This window comes from Apium graveolens, chromosome 10 (genome assembly GCF_009905375.1).
Source record: "Apium graveolens cultivar Ventura chromosome 10, ASM990537v1, whole genome shotgun sequence".
Lineage (NCBI taxonomy): Eukaryota > Viridiplantae > Streptophyta > Magnoliopsida > Apiales > Apiaceae > Apium > Apium graveolens.
Window position 1 is genome coordinate 155408825 of NC_133656.1, and position 20994 is coordinate 155429818.

The 20994-nt window shown below is 35.6% G+C and overlaps 2 protein-coding genes and 1 long non-coding RNA gene across 3 annotated transcripts; 2 read left to right on the top strand and 1 right to left on the bottom strand.

Moving 5' to 3' along the window:
- Positions 1 to 3166: 3166 nt before the first annotated feature.
- LOC141693873 (E3 ubiquitin-protein ligase HAKAI homolog) lies at positions 3167 to 7087 on the top strand. Its single transcript, XM_074499061.1, has 5 exons — positions 3167 to 3386; positions 5348 to 5469; positions 5630 to 5903; positions 6323 to 6390; positions 6628 to 7087. The coding sequence occupies exons 3-5, from the start codon at positions 5631 to 5633 to the stop codon at positions 6863 to 6865; spliced, it is 579 nt and encodes a 192-aa protein (XP_074355162.1). The 5' UTR covers positions 3167 to 3386; positions 5348 to 5469; position 5630; the 3' UTR covers positions 6866 to 7087.
- A 2034-nt stretch (positions 7088 to 9121) lies between these two features.
- LOC141691188 (scarecrow-like protein 30) lies at positions 9122 to 11524 on the bottom strand. Its single transcript, XM_074495927.1, has one exon. The coding sequence runs from the start codon at positions 11522 to 11524 to the stop codon at positions 9128 to 9130; it is 2397 nt and encodes a 798-aa protein (XP_074352028.1). The 3' UTR covers positions 9122 to 9127.
- A 7504-nt stretch (positions 11525 to 19028) lies between these two features.
- LOC141690190 (uncharacterized) lies at positions 19029 to 20622 on the top strand. Its single transcript, XR_012562685.1, has 3 exons — positions 19029 to 19160; positions 20427 to 20469; positions 20591 to 20622. It is a non-coding gene; the product is annotated as an uncharacterized LOC141690190 (long non-coding RNA).
- Positions 20623 to 20994: the final 372 nt, after the last annotated feature.

Sequence of the window (20994 nt, forward strand, 5' to 3'; positions counted from 1 at the left end):
CTGAGGTCCCCCAAAGATGGTGTTTATCACCGGCCCCCGAGGTTGGGGATTTCGCCCCTGATCGTCCTGATCCTTTCTACGATCATCCAAGTTCCTTCTTCTATTATTACTCATATCCCCTCCATCTCCAGTATACTTGCTCAGCCTTCCTTTTCGAATAAGGAATTCAATTTCATCCTCCAGTTGTCTATACTCATCGGTATCATGACCAGCATCCTTGTAAAATCTATAATATTTGCTCTTGTCTAACTTAGCAGGATCAGCCTTCAAGGGTTTGGGCCAACGAACATCTCTATCTCTCTCGATTTCCATTAGGATCTGGCTTCTAGGGGCATTCAACTTAGCATATTCGGTGAACTTTTATCCAGAGTCTCCCTTTCTTGGGGTTAAATCAATGTCTTTCTCAGTTCTAGGATACTTGTCCTTGGCATTGTATTCTAGATCAGTTTTTCTCTTCTTTCCACCAGTGGGATCGTTGTTCACCACCGTCTTCCTCATACTTTCCTCCAACTTGATATACTTCCCGGGCCTATCTTGGAGCTGTAACATAATTTCAGGGGGCGCTTGGCTAAGGACATCTTGAAAAAATCATCTCTAGTTCCTTGATGCAGCGCTATCATAACTACCTTGTCATCGAGGTCTAGAACCTTCAAAGCCTCCTTTGTGAAATGGTTCAAATAGTCTCTCAATGACTCCTTTGCTCCTTGCACAATGCTCATGAGAGACGCTGAACTTTTCTCATGCACTCTCCCACTAATAAATTGCTTGATAAAAGCTTGACTTCGATCTCTGAAGGACCCAATAGAATTCGGTGGAAAACGAATGTACCATCTTTGAGCCATTCCCGACAGAGTTTGGGGAAAGGCCCGACACTTAATAACATCGTTCATGGGTTGCAACAATAATGCGTTAGAGAACGTCCTGACATGATTAGCAGGATCTCCAGTACCATTATATGTTTTGATGGTGGGCATTTTAAACTTCCCTGAGATATGGCCATTTATTATTTCTTCAGTGAATGGAGGAGTTGCATCATCAGGATCTCCTAGAGGCAGAAGATCACTCAGATCAGCCCTCGGGACAACAACCCTTCTTGGTATGGGACCATCCAGGTCTATGATTGGAGGGGGAACCCTCCGCCTTGGAGGAAGTGGGAGTCTTGGGGCCAAGTGCGCCTCTAGTTCACACTTCAATCTTCGGATCTCAGCTTCGTGAGCCCTGATCCTCTCTTGTACATCTTGGGGATTTGTCCCTAGGGTGCTCTTGGGATGTTGATTAGCATCAGGCATTGGTTCTTTACCAGCACGCCTCCTTCTCGGAGCCACCTCTTCATCCGAAGATTCAGAGTCTCTTTCAGTATAAGGCACATAGAATTCTTGATCCTCCGGAATAGGAGCCAAACCACGTATGTATTGGGCCGTCTGCCCTTGTGCTTCACTCCGATTGGATTGCCCACTCCCTCCAACCTCTGGGTATAAGGACATCCCGTAAGGGGGGTTAGTGGTCACAATTGTCGAATACTCATACCCAACGGGTTGAGGATTCATAGGTGCTTGTAGCTGCTGAAATTAGGGATTCGTCCCTAGAAGAGTTGGGGTATTCGTCCCTTGAGGCTGTGCCTCGGTTGCTCCTACCAGAGTTCCTCCTTGGGTGGAGGCATAAGTTGAATGCAGGGGTATCTCCACCACCGACGAGATTGGTTGAGTTGTCTCAGCCGGTGTTCCTTCAGGGGCGTTGATTCTGCGCCTTGCGTTCACCATGGTTGTTGTTATGTTTCCCATATACGGCGCCAAATGTTATGGATCGAAAACTAGGTCGTATTTATCACTAGGGTTCGTGAGCTTCAAGGCTCGATTTGACTGCTCTTGTGTTTCGTGACTCAATTTGCCTTAACAAGATGCCTACGTACCTTGTTGTATGCCAATGATCAAGTCAAAAAAACGTAGTTCTGATTGTGGGGTGAGACCCCTTATATAGGCGTGGGATACCTTTGAATTAGGTTAGGGTTATGAGATTTGGTGGACAAGTCTCAGAATTAAAATGGACTTTGGAGTCCTATGAAGTAGGAAGCTGATTCCTTATCCTATCAGGCCTCTTAGAGGCTGATCCATGAGGACTTATATCCTTTCTAGGACTTTTAATAATAGCTGATTTTCCCCATTTATATTAATTACGAAATTAATTAATACTCAAGGTTTTGGCCCCTTTACAATGGGCTTTATTGTTGACCCAACAGGGGCATAATTAATGCAATATTAATTGCGCAGCCAGGGTTTATTTTTCTCCCTATCAATAAGCTCAATAAATTCCGATGGATAATGAATCAAATACAATTAGACAAATATCAGGCACATAATAAGCACATAAAGATCATCTTATTGCAATCGAAGTAAAGTAAACTAAAAATAGTGTACTTACCTGATGGACAAACTGAAATAATAAAACTTTCGTAATTTTTTTTTCTTCTTAGATTTCTAACACCTATTTATGCGATCGCGCTGATAACGTGTTTTAAATTATATATATATATATATATATATATATATATATATACTGAAATAATAAAACTTTCGTAATTTTTTTTCTTCTTAGATTTCTAACACCTATTTACGCGATCGCGCTGATAACGTGTTTTAAATTATATATATATAGGGAAGTGATCCCCAGCCACCGTTGGATGGGATACAGCAGCCGCATTATTTTATTGCGGGTGCACTCACCCTCCGCAATGAAACAATGTGGCAGCTCGCAATGTAATATTGCGGCTGGTGTATCCCAGCCAAGTTGGCTGTGAATAATTTGCTATATATATATATATATATATATATATATATATATATATATATATATATATATATATATATACGAAAGAGAGATTGGGATAGAGCTAGATAATCATAAAAGAGATCGTCATCTTGTCATTCTCAATCGTAAACAAAGTACACGCAAACCTTGTATAGGACAGTAGAAGGGATGCTATAAGGAAAATGGAGAGTTAAATCTTACCGGTAATAAAGATCACCGTGTGAAAGATTAAGAGTTATCTATTTATTACATAACATTTTCCACAATTTTTCCGGTTATAAATCTGAAAAGCGTGTTTTCCATTTTTTTTTGTTTTTATTTTAGAAAATATTCAAAGTGAACACATTTTCATATTTTTCTGTTTTTTAGGCAATTTTTTCTGAAAAATCCATCAGTTCTTCCCTGCATACGGTTGGGTTATTTCGACAAGAACCTGAGAGTTGAATGTTCGAGTTTCAAACCCGATGACCATCTTACTTTTAATTCGCGAAAATCTCGCCAGTTGCCGGAGAATTCAAACACTACCGGTGGTCGCAGTAGGCACAGTTGTTATGAAGCAAAATAGGGCTTTTAGCATTTTGGTGAGTCAAGATTTTAAATATTGATTCGTTTCATTAATACATATAAACTAGTTATATGCATGTATATCTGTTGTTTAAAATCGTATTTGTTTTTTTTGTGTAATCTTTGATCTTTAGAGCTGATCCCAGTTTGAACTGAATCTGCTTAATGATTGCAATAACTTTGTAAAGTAGATAATCTTGGTAAACAAAGTGGCCAAGCTTATGTTTAGTTGCCTAGATTTTTTTTTTGCATGTTTTTTTATGTATATAAGGGGCTGTCAGGATCATGGTATTACTATTGAACTATTGAAATCTTATTACCGTTTAAGTGAATGGTGATAATTTAATTAAGGTGATCTCTAGTTTATTATTTGCCTGCATATAAATTAAGTAAAGAGGAAGAATGTGCTCCTCGTTAGGCATATAGAGTTTTTAAACTTGTAGTGAAGGATTAGGATTGTGTTGGAGGCTATATAACAAACTTGTTGAAGTTGCTCTAAGGACCTGAATGAATTGTTATAATCACCGTGCAAGAATGACTATTAGTATCGAAGTAAGTTGTTCCTGTCTGTACATTTTACTTATAGGAGGAATAACTGACTGAATATATCTGTGCAGAAAGCGATGTTGTATAAATATGGGGGTTGGTACGTGTTGGGATTAGCATGTCGCTTTACGGGTTTTGATATTAGCAATATTGATATAAGAGTTGATGTTGTATCCATTTGGTTCCTAGGTTAGTTGTGGTCTATACAGACCTATTTTTTCTTGGATAAACATATTAAGTGAAAATTTATTGTGATCGAGATGCGTTGCATCATTGGCTGTACTTGATTGTTGCTGTGTCGTGTGCCCCTGTCTGAGCCAGATTATTTTTCAAACTTATTCTGCATTTGTTTGGCTCTGTGAGTAATAGCTGTTTAATAATTTATTGTTAATGGTCGTATTTTGTCCCAACCTAAAGTGTGTTTTCACAAGCGTACACTTCTGTGATCTGAAATTTCACTACTGATGTGTTAGAACTTTTTTTGTAACATGATGATATTGAGGATTTCATAATATTTGTACTTTATTTAAAATTCAACATTGGATGGTGAAATATGTGTATGCTTTGTTACCGGACATGTATTTAGCATTTAGCAAGCCAGAGATTAGAAAGAAAACTTAAAAAACAGTGATTTATTAAAGAGATCACGGAGCTTATTGATATAAATACGGTTGGGGGAGGGGGAACCAATTACAAGTAAAATACATATTACTCGTAACATATTACACTATAGTAGCTCTTAATGATTTATTAAGGCAACAATTTGAGTCATTAAAATTTTAAATAAATTAATAAAATTATTTAAGATAAAAGGAGGATTATTTTAATAAATTAATAAAATTATTTAAGATAAAAGGAGGATTATTTTGAGATAGAACATGATTGAAGGTGCAACTGAACTCGAAAGTTCCAGTTCGAAGTCCACTTTAAGTTTCAGCTGCTATACAAAGAAGGATTAGAAGATTGAAAACTATTTTTTGCATTTAGGGATTGGAGATCCCGCATATAGATTTGAATGTCTTTTATTTATTGGGAAGTTAAACTTCGAGCTTTCTAATTTTTACTCTTTTCATTAAATTGGACACATAAAAATTGGTCCCCTTTAGTTTTGTTTAAATTGGGGGCCCAAGCGAGTTTTGCTCCTGCACGTGCCGTTAGCCAGGCCTGGGCCTGGTGGCATGCTTTGCTGCAGCAACTTCCCCGTGAGCTGAGGTTGGCGTTTAACTGATTTTGGCTTTGCATTTCTATTTCTTCCTCTTTGGGGTTTTGGAATTTAGCAGTTACATGGTATTTTGAAAAACCGATTGCCAGACCCCTGTTTGTTGAATAAGGGAAACAGGTGGCTTTGTTATATTGGACACATTACGTGTCACTAAAATACGTGTATTTATTAAGACAAGTTCTCCCAATACGCAATTTTTGTGTATAAAAGAGGTCTTGCAAATTGGGAGAGTACCAGGGCGTTCATCCAGCCAGTTGACTGGAAAACCACTTGAGAAAGAAGATAACAGTCTTGTGAGCAAGTGATAAAGGCGATTCATCGTAACAAATCAAGTAAGTCTTGTGATTTTGTTCCTTACTTAAAAGCGAGGTTTTCTTAACCAAAAGTGTTCGGTGTTCTGTTAAATTCAATTGAACTGCTGATCTGTTTGTTGTTGAAATTATAGATTCCGTATTAATTACTCTTTCCAATTACGTTATTGAATTATGCTAGAATGAACCGAGAGCCACTCAAGATCATCCTCTCAAAGAAGGGCCAAACCTCTGATTGTGCAGGGGAGAAACTTCCGGGGACAGGGAAAAATGTTACAGCAGCATGTCCCGACCACCTTGTCATATCTGATCTGCCGGTGGCGAAAGGCATTGGACGTGTACCTACTGCTGCACGTGTGAAAGAAGTTGGTTTCACTGTTCATACCAAAAAGGGAGGAGAGAAAGTTCATTTTTGTGCCATGTGTAATTTTCCAATTGCAATTTATGGCCGCCTGGTATAATTTCTTTCAAGACTCTTTGAATTCTTTGATTCTTTAATTTGTTGCAAGCTCAGAACTGCTGAATTTCATGGAGAATTATCTTTAGCACTCAAGTTGTAATTGTATAGGATAATTCAACTAAGATAGCTCTTGGTCTTTTCATCTTGTACGTAATGACAATTATTTTTGTGCTATAAAATAATTAGCTTACATTTGCCTAAAGGCTCCAAACTTTAGTTCACTTCTCTACTTCTGTCTTTGCTTGCCATTTCTTTTGGCATATGGGAGTTTTCTTAAACCAAGAAAGATGATGGGTTTCGGTTTAGTTTCAGTCTATGTTCAACTGCTAGATCTTTTGTTACATGATATTTTAGTCTGAACTTTTGATAGCCAAGTACAATTTATTTTATTTTAATATATACTGTATGTTGCAGATCCCCTGTGAACATGCTTTTTGTCGGGACTGTGCCCTGGAGTGCGGAAGCAAAGGTGAATGCTACATGTAAGTTCAGATCAATGTATATATCTATCATGTCATTCTGTTTTCTATTATGAATTTATTTGAGCAGCTCGATATATTCTGTAAACAATAGAGGCGTACTAGTTTTATAACCAGTTTCTTCCTTAAATATCAAAATACATGTTTTTCTGTGGTGGTTACCATGAAAAAATCTTCTGTGGTGGTTACCGTGACAAAATCACAGAATTAAGCCATTTTTTGTGTTTTTTGGTTACTTAGGTGTGGAGCACAGATCGAGAAGATACAGCCCATCAATAAGGGGAAAGGAGTGATCTTCATATGTGGCGTGAGTAGCTGCCTCAAGTCGTTCTGCAAGGAAAATGAACTTAGGAGTCATATTTCCGAGGTCCATGGTGCAGCTGGTTTGAACACCGTCATTAGTGGCGGTGATGGAGATCTGCATCTGGTACCATTAAATGGACCACTCCCCAGGCCAACTGCACAACCGAAACCTTGAATTAAAATCATTGTTGCTCTTTAGAGCTATCCTCTTTTCTGTACTTGGCTGGATTTTAGTTTGCTTTCCTTTTGTTGTGTTTCATCTAAGACTGTTGGATTTTCTTCTGTTATCTTGCGTTGAGACTGTTGAATTTTCTTTTAGTTATGCAGGATATTACAACATTTGTTGCCTTCTAGTTAAGAATTTAATTGGGTTTTTATGTAGTACTACCAAAAATGTACTTGGTTCTTGCCCTGTTGGATTTCCAAGATCCAGTTGTGAACTAAAATACATGAATTTGCTACCTTGTTTATTGTTAGAATTAAATGCAAACTTATAAGCATGTACGAAAAGAAATCTATCTGCTATACAGATTAACAAAGTATCCTCAGCTAAGACTGCTACTGTGATTTCTGTAGTACTTCGGTTTTCCAAAATTCAACTCAGAAACTTTACATACATACTTTTCATCAAGTATATGGCGCAAAGCATTCTTAGGTAAGATTGCTACTGTTCTTTCGTCTAAGTTTTGTTCGTTGTTCATTACTTCCGTTCTGTTCCATTTCTTTCAAGTGAAGCGTAAGTAGACACTAATAGTTTCTGTATTTAAATTATAATTCTTAGATGTTGTAGGAAATTATAAGTCATGTTGACTACTAGTGGATATGCAAATAGGAAGGGCTAATTGTAAATATTTCATGCCTTGTAATTTTGTATAAATGAAGTAGTATCAACTGATAGATTAAAGGTCTTTATCGGATGAGAAACAAAGCTTCAACGGATGTCTCTAAAGTTTCAACGGATAACATCCATCAACGGATGAGTGCATCAACGGATAAAGCTTCAACTGCTAATGCATCAACGGATAAAGCCATCAACGGATAAAGCCATCAACGAATGAAAGTTTCAACGGATGCTAAGTTCAAATAGCAGTTGACAGTGACAATTTATAAGCTGACAGAGGCACATGGGTTGACAGAGACAATTGGAATGTGGTGGCCTCTTGGAGGAATCAAGAAAATGCAGCATTTTCATTCTGGTGCAAACAAGGAAGTATTCAAAATTCACAGATTATCCTATATTGCATTGGATAGAGAAATTAAGAAGAAACATGTGAAGAACTTTTTTAATTGTATTTGTACTTTTGTCTTCACTTGTAAACTTGGTGATATATAAATCAAGTTGTAACTAGTAATTAGGTGGTGAATTTTTTCAGAGCTGTTTAGAAAAATCCAGAGAGAAAATCGTCTAGTTTGTATTAGGACACAGCTGTGATCAATTCTTTGAATCACAGATTCTCTGAAATACACATCTCTGGTGGAACAACAAATCCACCAGAAAAGTTTTTAAAGCCTTTGTGTTCTTTACATTTGTGTCTTGAATATATATCTGTCTGTATTTGCTCAAAGCAATTCACACACAACTGTTCATCAAAACACTTAGTCTTTGAAACTGCTCAAAACTTGAAAAAATTTTGAGATTTACATTCAACCCCCTTTTTGTAAATCTCATTGTTAGTTCCTTGGGAATAACAGTTATGTTTTTGCATTTATGATTCATTCTAATATGTAAAGCGTAAGCAATATTATTAGTCATTTTGGTGTCAAAAATTAGATGTTTAAGACTATTCAATATGGAGATTGTAATATTATTTTAAACTATTTTCAAGTGTTTTAGATTTTGAAACCTTATGTTTTATTATACTTTTTTATATTAATTTTGTATATTTAATAAACCGATCAAACCGATCCAAACCGAACCAAACCGAAGTATCCACATTGGTTTGGGTTACAAATTTAAACGGTTTGGGTTGGGTTGAAATTTTGAAAACCCGAATTAATTGGGTTGGGTTGGGTTGTTAAATTCTCCCAACCCGCCTACACCCCTAGACACTATGAATTGAAAACTTAGGAGTCAAAATGGACACATGGAAGTGTGGAGCAGAAGTGCAAAAACTCAAGATGCTGAACTCACATTTTACAAACCATTAGTTTGTTCAGCTAGATTATCATACCGGTAAAACAAAACTTTTAGTTCGGGCCAAGAAGCACACCTGAATCATGTAGTTCTTTCGCTTGGCCTTAATTTACGTTTGGTTGCTAGAGATGCATCTGGATTCATAAAGAAACTATGCAGGCATGTTGTACTTCCGTGCTAGGCAGATTGCAGTCAAATTTACAAACTAATTTAGGTAAAAAAACACTGCAACAACTGTTTACAAGAGATTACTTATTCTTCCTTGCATCTAATTAACTGCACCTGTATTCTACACTGCAATTATCATTCTTGCACAGATGTCCACAGGGATAGAGCATACAAAACTCGTCCGTTCCATCCCTGCAACATCCATCTGTTGTCTTCACGTACGAGAAACTTTTTGTTGTATTGCAATCTCACCTTTCCTTTTACTTCTGCGAGGATCTCTTTTGGCAGAGGAGTCTGCATAAAACCAGCCTTCATGATCCGGGATGTCCACAGGCTGTACTTCTCCGGCCTTTCAACCCTTGCAGTTCCTTCACACGCTAGGACATTAATAGCATCCTTTGCAAGCATTTCTTGCTCCATTACCAACCTGCTTGCATCTTCATTGGCTAGAGTAGCCTCAAACATATCCGAGAGGGTAGCAAAATGAGACATAGCATCCCGGAACCGTGTGTTAAAAAAGGGAGAACTATAGGTGCCATTAAGTACTCCAACGACAAACAATTCAGGGTTAATTCTCTTAATTAATTTCAGAACCACGTTTCTTGGGCCACTTTCTACTGCTGATTCATCAGGTACTTGCCTTAACCTGTACAAACAATTGACAACGAGCCTCTCACCTTCTTCGATCTTTAAATCCTCTAACTCAATTGAATCCCATTTCTTCGCAATGCAGTTATACTCAAATGGGATGTTAAATCTCTTGCAATAGTTACCTAAACAGGAGCCTGTCTTTTCCACCCTCTTCAATGGCAGGAAACCAGGTTCAGGAAAATCAATCCCCGTGATACGAAGATATGGTGACCCGCCAGGTCTTGAGGAAAAAGCCTGGATGATACATGGCCACTGAAATCCATATGAAATCCCGAAATCAATAATGTGAAGCTTTGTTGCTCCCATAGTCTGTCTATATATTGCCTTGTTGGCAAATATATTTGACATCCTCTGGAATGGGACTGCAGTAAAATATGACTGATAAGCCTTTAAAGTATCAGCAAATGTTCCCATCAAACAACAATCTGCATATAGTTTTGTCCCAGTTCCATGTATCCGTGCCTCAATAGCAGTAGCAATGTAGTGCGCCAATCTCTGCGTACCATCTCCATGCGGTGAAAACTGTTCGCGAATCATATCAAGAGTTTGTTTAGCAGCCAAATTATCGCCACTTGATATTGATAATACACACTGGTTTAGGAGCCTTTTTAAGGCAACCACCGGCCTTCTCTTGTCTTGAGGAAACCTGCCCTTTGATACTTGCAGCACGGACTCCTCAGTTTTCCAAGTAGTATTGAAATCAGGGCAAAGTGAGACTTTGTCTAACATGTCTGATAGGTCGGTGATTTCTTCAGAGTATCTTGCCAATTTCTTGTTACTCTGTGTTTCTTGAAGGCAGTCATTAGTATTCGTAGATTCTTCATGACTATGCTTCTTCCCCTTCGAAGCATCCAAATAAGAGTTTGCCAATTGGACAAGGGGATTGACATTGTTGCTTAACGAGGCTGATGAGGGTGAAACAGATGGAACAAAATCATTTAAATGATATGACTTAGTGAAAGAGGATTGCAGTTCACCAGGATTCTGTGTCTGATTGGGTTCCACCACATTTTCCGGTGCAACAGTAGAGGCACAGTTAATGTACTGAGTATGGCAATTGCCAATATTCTCATCAGGTAAACGATAACAGACCTTCTGCTTCAGGGCGTCACACAACGACTTCTCAATAGCCTGGATAGCAGACTCAGGGAACACGGGCACCTCCTGAACATCTTCCACGAGCATCTGGACAAGAGGCTTGACATTGTTGCTTAACCAGGCTGATGAGGATAATATAGGTGGAACAAAATCGTTTAAATGATATGACCTATTGAGAGAGGATTGCAGTTCACCGGGATTCTGTGTCTGATTGGGTTCCACCACTTTTTCCGGTGCAACAATAGAAGCACTTTTAATGCACTGAATATGACAATTGCCAGTATTCTCATCATGTGAACGATCACATGAATTAACCTTCTGCTTCAGGGCTTCACACAAGGACTTCTCAATAGCCTGGATAGCAAACTCAGGGAACACGGGCACCTCCTGATCATCTTTCATGAGTATTTGGACAAGATAATTGACATTGTTGCTTGATGAGGCTGATGATTGTGGCCTAGGTTGTACATAATCATTTGAATGATATGATTTAGTGGGAGAGGATTGCGGTTCACCTGGATTTTGTATCTGACTGGAATCCACTACATTTTCCAAAATTGCATCAGTAAGAGTGGTTTTAATGCTCTTATCCTGGCAAGTACCAATATTTTCATTAAGTGGACAAACATTGGAAGGGACCTCCCGATCTAGGACTTCATTAAAGGACTTCTCTTTAGTCTGGATAGCAGACTCATGGAACATGGGCACATCCTGGCCATCTTCCATAAGCATATCGTTTATGTACTGATGAACACCATGAAAGTAGTCACCTTCCAAAGACATTTCACTCGGATGTTTTTGAGCCTAAATACCTTGCAGGATCTTTGATCTCGAAGCTGCAATTTAATTGTAGGCCTTCTTTTGTGATTGTAGGGGTTGAAATTTTGTGTGTTGTGTTACTTGTGATTAGTTTGAGTTTGAAGAATTGAGTCCATAGAGACACTTAATAGAAGCGAACAATGTAAAGCACAAAATGAAGATGATAAACTAGAATCTTTAGTCATAGATATTAGAGCAAAGTCCAATGGCGGTTGTTAAAAGTGGTGTTATTTCTATAGTATAGCACCCATGGAAAAAAATTCACTCCAATTGAGTGCTAAACATGAATGTAAAATAGCGAAATGCTATACTAGTGCTTAATATAGAACGAAAGTATAGATGTTGCTAAAATTGACACGACAACATAATAGTGCTAAATATAGAACCAAAGTATATATGTTGCTATAACCGACACATAAGCAGGCAAGTGGATAAACGAGTTAATAAAATAATAGTGACAAACATATTTGTGCAGTTTAAGATTATGTAATTGAAATTTAGCTTTATCCGGATATTTTTGGTGCCATTTTAAAACCATAAGTTGAAGCACAAGTTCTATTTTTGATGTTAAAATAGAACTTGTGCTCCAACTTATAGCAACAACTATAGTTTTAGCAACAACTACACATTTTAGCCCCAGACTTGCTCTACTATGTCAGCTTAAGTAACAAGGTTTTAATAATTGCACAGAGTTGAATTTATCGTTTCTGCCGAATGTATCTGTGAAGACATTAGTTTACCATGTTGACCAGAACGAAGATCACAAGGGTCCTGGATAATGAGATTTGTTTACTATGTATCTAGAGCAAGTACATATGAACTTGTTGCTGACAGAAAATTGGAAGGATGTGACTACTATATAATAAACAAAAAAAATATCCTCTCCGATATTTGATAGAGAGGATATGAAAGTAAAATGGATTCGTGTCCTTGTACAGAGTCTTCGCATCAAAGTATTTACATCAGAAAGAGGCACGTAGCAGGTGAGTAGGTTCATCGATCTTTTTTCAATTTCATCAAATTGCAGTAATTGTTTTTAAAGATATGAATACTAGTAATATGTTCCTAGATTTAGGATTCAGTTAAAAAAATGCTGTTTACTTGTTCTGATAAATAATGGATGAGATCCTGAAGATTGATTTTTACAGCTGATGGGTAGTTTTTATGTATATATTGGATATATGTAGATGTCCAATGATAGCTGAGTTTTTAGTGCATGTAATACTGCAAATTCTTCGATCTTGAAATAGTGACGTAGTTGTGTAGGGTTAGAGGTAATTTTCATTAGGTTAAGCATGAAAAAAATGAAACCAGGGTAGTCAAATTGTTCATGATATCAGGTGCATCTGGAGAGATATTTGCATTTTGTATTTTCGTCTGAACTACAAGTAAGAGGTAAGGCGGTCTCATCTAACTTTAATAACTTCTATAACTGATAAACCTTGTACTTTGAAAAATTATTATGAATGAATGTCCATGCATGTATTATGTTTGGTGGCAAGTAGACATTCATGTGACCTGCATTATGTGCAGGGATGACAGAGCATAAAATTTAGGGTTGTCGAACCTTATCCTTTGTAGTAGTAGTCCTCTGGTTGAAGAAAATTTACAGCTAAAAAGGTGATTAGTTGCGAGTAAAAACCCAATATTGTCATTTCACAACTGCAGCATCCTTCAACTTTTGCTGTGTTTTGATAGGAGAGGTGTTACAGGGATTCTATGCTTAGTTTAGGATCTAATGGATCATCTTGACTGAAATGTATAGGGACTAATTTTCAGTGCAAACACAAGTATATGAACACTATTGAAGATAAAAATGAATTCAGCATAGTTCTAATTATTTAGCCGTTAAAGTGTTCCGGGTTGATAGTTTATAATTTTTTTTTGTTAGAATACAATATAATTGGTAAGTCCTTTCCTTAACCATGTTAAGTCACCGGTTCTTCCTTAAATCTCTAGGTGTTAGGTAAATAACTTACATACGATTTATTGTATTCGACAACATTTAATTATCTAGTTTCATCCATCTCAATTTTTTGTTACTGTTTAGCTCAAATATTAAAGGAGACTAATAGAGTGTACTACCACTATAAGAAAAACGCATATTTCTGATCATCAATTTTGGTTAGAGAAGAGTTCCTGTCAAAGATATTTGTGTAGTACAAGATATTTTCTGGTAAGCTAGAATCTTTGATTACAGCTATTACTGATCAAGCACATGTAACAAGGTCTTGATTATTTGCAGAAACAGAAGTTGTCTGGTGCAAAGAACTGGACAAACACATCTACTTGCTTGCAATGTTCAGGTCGGTATGAAAATGTGAATATTATATAGTGAAGAAAATCTTCTCTCTATCAGTGATTGCAAGGAGATGAGAATGCTGTATTTGTAAATGTGGATTCGTGTCTTTGTACTACAGAGCCTTAGCCATGAAGATGTTACATTAATAGAACAGGCAAGTTGAATATATAGGCTTGTATTATATTAATTTCATATTGCAGCGTACAATAGTGCTATATACCTGAATTCAGCCTAAGGATTCTCTAGTCCATAAGTTAAAGAAGAAAAAATTGTTTTTATGGTGTTGGAAAGACACAAACAGCCACACAGGTGTCAAGTCAAAATGATCCATTTTCCTTTATATATACTTAATCTTCATCCTTTTGCATTTTGTTTTTATTTTTAAGTGCAAAACTGCAGTTCAAGTTGAGTTTTGAGAGACTAACAACTCGATAGTGTTTGTATTTTTTTGTTTTCAAATTTGAAATGCTACTTTAATGAATATTTTGTCTAATAAAAAATTGAACTTGAGATTAGAATGAAAGTACATAAAAGATAAATATTACTTAATTATGTAGTATATATATTTGTTTGGGTTAATCCAAATAAGTGAAATAAAACCTTATAGAAAAATATATATAATTATGTAGCTCCAGAATTAGATATGATAAAAAAAATTGCTCAGAAAACCTATAAAAAGATAATACTATGCCCAATATATATATATATATAATTATGTAGTTTCAGAATTAGATATGATAAAAAAAATTGCTCAGAAAACCTATGATATTATGCCCAATATATATATAATTATGTAGTTCCAAAATTAGATATGATAAAAAAAATGGCTTAGAAAACTTACAAAAAGATGATACCATACCCAATATATGGATTTTTTGTAACTGCTACCCTCTTCCAAACTATATTACAAATGCATGTCTTGTACCTCACCACTTTTTACTGGTATAAACATATATGTATCACGTCATTAGGGCAGAGACTCTTTTAGATGATCAAGTTTTCTTTAATTCTTTTTGTCTAATTAAAGAGAATTACTTTTACTCCCATATTTTTTCAATCTGAATATCTCTTGTAAATGTTGTCAATGACCGAAAAATGGGATAGGAAGGGTTCACTCATGATAAAATCAGTTAATATAATAAAATAATTTAGTGATAACCAAAATTTGTTATTTTGATAATATTTTGGAAGTAAATTTAGTAGGTTGGTGCCATATTCTGTTATGTTCCATTAAAAATGTATTGTGTTATTAATAATGGGTACAATAGTATATAAATAAAAAATTAATTATATTATTATTAATATTATGTGTAGTTTATGAGTTATTAAAAATTTAAATCTATAAAATATGAATTGTACATTTAATATTAAACTTTGATAAATTTTAGAAACAAAATTTGTTAGGTCAAATTTTTTTACCAAACTTTATTTTTCAATCTTATAATTCATATTTTTTAATTATAAAAAGATCATTTTGAATATTTTAATTTAATTTTTGAATTTGATAAACACAGGATTTAAATATTTAAGTTTAGTTAGTTATTGTTACCGTGATTTTGTTGTGCCCAAACAATCGTTTGGTTGTCTAGGGTTAGAAATAACGACCATAAAAAAAACGGCTGTGTGTCTGTTAGGTTAACTATATTCTCGTCAGCATTTTCAATGAAAGGCTTTGGCAAAACAGAAGTCTTTGTAACTAAAGAATTAGGCATTGAAATTCTTTCATCACACGCGATTTCATTGACAACTCAATTTCTCACATTTTTAATAAAAATAAGTGTACATGATATATGGTTATTTGTAATATTCTAAAATTTTTAAAAATACTAAAGTTAGAAAAAAGAAACTAGTTTTCCATTTGAATAATGAGTTTTAACTAGTTAATTAGATTTAAAATGAGATTTTAATACACAATTATACTAAACCTTATATACAATATTGTGCAGTTAAAAACCCACCATTCAAATATCCAGTAAATTTAATCTTCTTAATAATAATATGTGTTATGTTTATCAAAATAAAATATTAAAATTTTGATAACTAAAATTAGATAAAACATTAACATTTCTAATATTTGATTTATTAGGTTGGATATAAGATCTTATATATTAATACTTTAAAAATTGTAAATTATATATTAGTTTAAAACATTATGTCATTTTATTTCAAAAACATTTTGACATGCATATTAATTTTATTAATATGAAAATAAACCCTCTTTTTGGAAGGCTTTGGTCTAAATCCTTATACTATCTCCAAAAAATTAGCTAAATGATCTCTTAAATTTAATATTTAAGAAATTTGATCTAATATGTCAGGAGCCTCTTAATGATCCATTAAAATTTTGATATTCTCTCCATCTTCCTTATTTTAAAAGAGAGCCCGGTTCCATCCCTCATTTCATTATTACGATTAAAATATTTAATTCCCTTTATTAGAAATATATTGTATATATTATATATAAGATGAATATGGGAGATAAGACATTAAATTGTATTTTATTCAAATATGTGTCTTACAAGATGAGACTTGAGTCCTATTTATAGGCTCACTAGAACATAGGTAGAGAAATCCAAATGCCAAATACATGTACTTGAAAAGCCAAAAGTCAAGAGTTATGACTTTGGAAAGTCAAGAGGTTGTTCTAGAGTATTCCAGAGACATTTATATTCTAACACCCCCCTTGGATGTCCAATTTTCAATAATCATCCCTCGTTAAAACCTTTCTAGGAAAAAATCCATTGGAAAAAAAAATCCTAGTAAAGGAAAAAGAGTACATCATTTTTGAAAAGTTTATTTCAAGTTCTTAAGTCGACGCATGCCAATCTTATGTACCAAGCTTTCAAAAACTGATGGGGGTAGCGACTTCGTGAATAGATCTGCAAGGTTGTCACTTGAGCGTATCTGTTGGACTTCAATTTCTCCATTCTCTTGAAGGTCATGTGTGAAGAAAAACTTGGGCGAAATATGTTTAGTATTATCGCCTTTGATATAACCTTTCTTTAGCTGCTCGATGCATGCTGCATTATCTTCGAACATTACTGTTGGTGTCTTGTCATGATGCATGCCACATGACTCCCGAATATGCAGACATATTGATCTCAACTAGACACATTCTCGACTAGCTTCATGGATTGCAAGAATTTATGCATGATTAGAAGAGGTAGCAGTCAAAGATTGTTTAACAGATCGCCATGAGATGGCTGTATCCCCATAAGTGAACAAATATCCTGTCTGTGATCGAGCTTTATCTGGATCAGATAAATATCCTGCAGCTGCATAACCCGTTAGCACTGCTTTGCATTTATTGGAATTAAATAAACCCATATCCGTTGTGCCTCGAAGATACCGAGAAATATGTTTAACACCATATCAATGCCTCCGAGTTGAGGCGTTACTATGTCTTGCTAATAGATTCACAGAAATGCTATATCGGGTAGTGTATTATTAGCAAGATACATAAGCGCGCCTATATCACTGAGATAGGGTACTTCAGGACCGAGTATCTCTTCATTTTCCTCCTTTGGTCGGAACACGTCCTTTTTCTTATCAAGTGATCGAATAACCATTGGAGAGTTAAATGGATGTGATTAGTCCATGTAAAACCGTTTCAAGATCTTTTCTGTGCATGATGATTGATGCACAAAAATTCCATTTGGAAGATGTTCAATTTATAATCCAAGGCAAAGATTTGTTCTCCCAAGATCTTTCATTTCAAATTATGCTTTTAAGTAATCAACTGTTTTCTGGAGCTCTTCACGAGTTCCGACAATATTCAAATCATCAACATACACAACCACTATAGAAAATGAAGATTCTGTTTTCTTTATAAAAATATATGGACAAATAGGGTCATTCTTTTAATTTTTCCTTAGTAAATATTCCCTTAACCTCTTATACCACATTCGACCAGATTGCTTTAATCCATATATGGATCTTTGTAACTTAATAGAATAAAGATCACGAGAGTATAATTTAGATGCTTCAGGTATTCGAAATCATTCAGGAATCCTCATATAAATATCTTTCTCAAAGGAACCATACAAGTATTCTGTCACAACATCCATTAATCGCATTTCTAATTTTTCAATAACTGCCAGGCTAATAAGATAATGAAAAGTTGTAGCATCCATTACAGGGGAATATGTTTCCTCATAATCTATGCCTAGTCTTTGTGAAAATCCTTGAGCAACTAAACGTGCTTTATATCTCACAATTTCATTTTTATCATTTTTTTTCCGCACAAATACCCATTTATAACCAACGGGTTTAGTCCATTCAGGGGTTCGGACTACAGGTCCAAAAACTTCATGCTTATTAAGTGAGCTCAATCGCTTCTTTCCATTTTGGCCAATCTTCCTTACGTCGACATTCTTCGACAGATTTTGGTTCAAGATCCTTGTCTTCCATCATTATATCAAGCGCTACGTTATATGCAAAATTTTCATCGACGATGATGTTATTTCGGTTCCATTTCTTTCCCGTGACAACATAATTTATAGAGATCTCTTCTATTTCAACATTTTCAGGTACCTGGTCCCCTTCCGGGGTTTGGTTATTCATGTCACGGATCTCTTCTGGAGTCTCTCCTTGAGATTTTATTTCATCTATTTGGGCATTATCATATTTTGCTCCTTTTCTTTTCCGAGGATTTTTATCTTTGAAACCGATTGGTCTACCTCGCTTCATGCGAGGTCTTGACTCATTTGCCTTGATAATTTGTCCTTCAGGGACTTCAATTTTGGCAGGAGCATTTACAGCTGGTATGTGTGACTTAGTCACTCTATTGATATCATTGAATGCATCAGGCAATTGATTTGCTATGCCTTATAAATGGATTAGTCTTTCTACTTCTAGTTCACATTGGTTTGTACGAGGATAAAAAATGTTCAATGTTGGTGTATTCCATGTAATTTCTTTCTCCAGCTGCTTATTTTCTCCCCCTGATTTAGGGAAAATTTTAATCTCTCCCCCTAATTTTGGAAAAACATTTTCATCAAAATGACAGTCTGCAAATCTTGCAGTAAATAAATAACCTGTCATTGGTTCAAGATATTTGATTATTAAGGGAGATTCATAACCAACATATATTCCCAATTTTCTTTGAGGACCCATCTTTGTGCATTGTGGTGGGGCAATTGGGACGTATACCGCACACCCAAATGTTCTAAGATGGGAAATATTAGGCTCTCTTCCGGAGGCCAATTGCAAGGGAGAGAATTTGTGATAGCTTGTAGGTCTGATGCGTATAAGTGCTGCTGCATGTAAAATGGCATGTCCCCAAACTGTAACTGGGAGGTTTGTTTTCATAATTAACGGTCTAACAATCAATTGGAGTCTTTTAATAAATGATTCTGCAAGACCATTTTGTGTATGAACATGAGCTACAGGATGTTCAACACGTATCCCAATTGATGCACAAAACTCATTAAAAGCTTTTGATTGTGAATTCTCCGACATTATCCAATCGAATTGTTCCAATATTATAATCCGGAAATTGTGCCCTTAATCGGATTATTTGCGCGAGTAGTCTCGCAAACGCCAGGTTACGAGAAAATAATAAGCACACATGTGACCACCTTGTTGATGCATCGATTAATACCATGAAATATTAAATGGTCCACTTGATGGGTGAATGGGCCCACATATATCACCCTGTATTCTTTCTAAATATTTAGGAGATTCTGTTCCAATTTTTGCTAAGGAGGGTCTGATAATCAATTTTCCTTGAGAACAAGCAACACAAGAGAATTCATTAGATTGAAAAATCTTCTGGTTTTTCAATGGATGCCCGTGTGAATTCTCAATAATTTTTCACATCATAATTGATCCAGGATGCCCTAGCCGATCATGCCATATAACAAAATTATTTTTGTCAGTAAACTTCTAGTTTACTGTGGCATTTACCTCAATATTTCGAATATGGGTATAGTATAATCCGGAAGAAAAGGCTGGCAATTCTTCTATAACACATTTGCTACCCGAAGTAATACTTGTAATATAAAGAAATTCTTTATCCCCTTTATTCACCGTTTCAACTGATATCCATTTCTTCGAATATCTTTAAAACTTAATAAATTTCTTTGTGATTTTGGGGATAACAATGCATCATTTATAATAAATTTTGTTCCTTCGGGTAGTAATATAGTAGCTCTTTCGGAGCCTTCGATCAATTTTATACTCCCGGAAATTGTGCATACATTGCCTTCATATTTATTTAAAGAGGTGAAATATTTTTTATTTTTAAGTATAGTGTGGGTCGTTGCGCTATCTACAAGACAAATATCTTCCTCTTTTGTTATATGCCCTATGCGAGAATGTAAAATATCCATATTGCTTCAATAACAGATAAATATAAAATTAGTAAGGATAATCAGGAAGAGATACAATCATATGCATGCGAATGTAAAATAAAGCATATAAGTACATCAAGCATTCTGTTTATCATCTAGGGTAGTGGTAAAACTCAGCAGTATCCAAATAAGTCATTGTTAAGAGATTGTCTGCATGGTCTTTATCTTCGAAAACTAAATTTGTTTCAACATTCTTGCCTTTATCCTTCAGGGACGCTTGATAAAGATCAGCTAGGTGTTTTGGCGTACGGCAGGTACGTGACCAATGGCCTTTCATTCCACATCTATAACATTCACTTTCAACAATCCTTTTTCCTTTATTAATATTTTTCTCCAACTTCGGGTTGGAATTAGATTTATCATACTTGAAAATAGGGTAATTTTGGATTTGAGATCCACGACCACGGGTTCCTTGTCCATGAGCAAAAGCACGTCCACGTCCATGATTACCACCTCGTCCACGCCCGCCACCTCGTCCAGGCCCATACTTGTATATTACCGCATTCGCTTCACGGAATGGGCGAGATCCTGTGGGGTGAGACTTATGATTCTCCATCAAAAGATTATTATTTTGTTCAGCAACAAGAAGACAAGAAATCAAATCTGAATATTTTGTAAAACCTTTTTCACGATATTGTTGCTGGAGGAGTACATTTAAGGCATGAAAGGTTGAGTAAGTTTTTTCCAACATATCCGCATCAATAATATTCTCTCCGCACAGTTTTAATTGAGAACTTATTTTAAAAAGTGCGGAGTTATATTCACTGACGGTTTTAAAA

What these genes read in the sequence shown, in the direction of transcription:
- LOC141691188 (XM_074495927.1), bottom strand. Translation starts at nt 11,524, where the DNA reads ATGTCTTTGGAAGGTGACTACTTTCATGGTGTTCATCAGTACATAAAC.
- LOC141693873 (XM_074499061.1), top strand. Translation starts at nt 5,631, where the DNA reads ATGAACCGAGAGCCACTCAAGATCATCCTCTCAAAGAAGGGCCAAACC. An exon ending in TTGCAATTTATGGCCGCCTG is followed by an intron (nt 5,904 to 6,322) that starts GTATAATTTCTT and finishes TGTATGTTGCAG; the next exon opens with ATCCCCTGTGAACATGCTTT. An exon ending in AGCAAAGGTGAATGCTACAT is followed by an intron (nt 6,391 to 6,627) that starts GTAAGTTCAGAT and finishes TTGGTTACTTAG; the next exon opens with GTGTGGAGCACAGATCGAGA.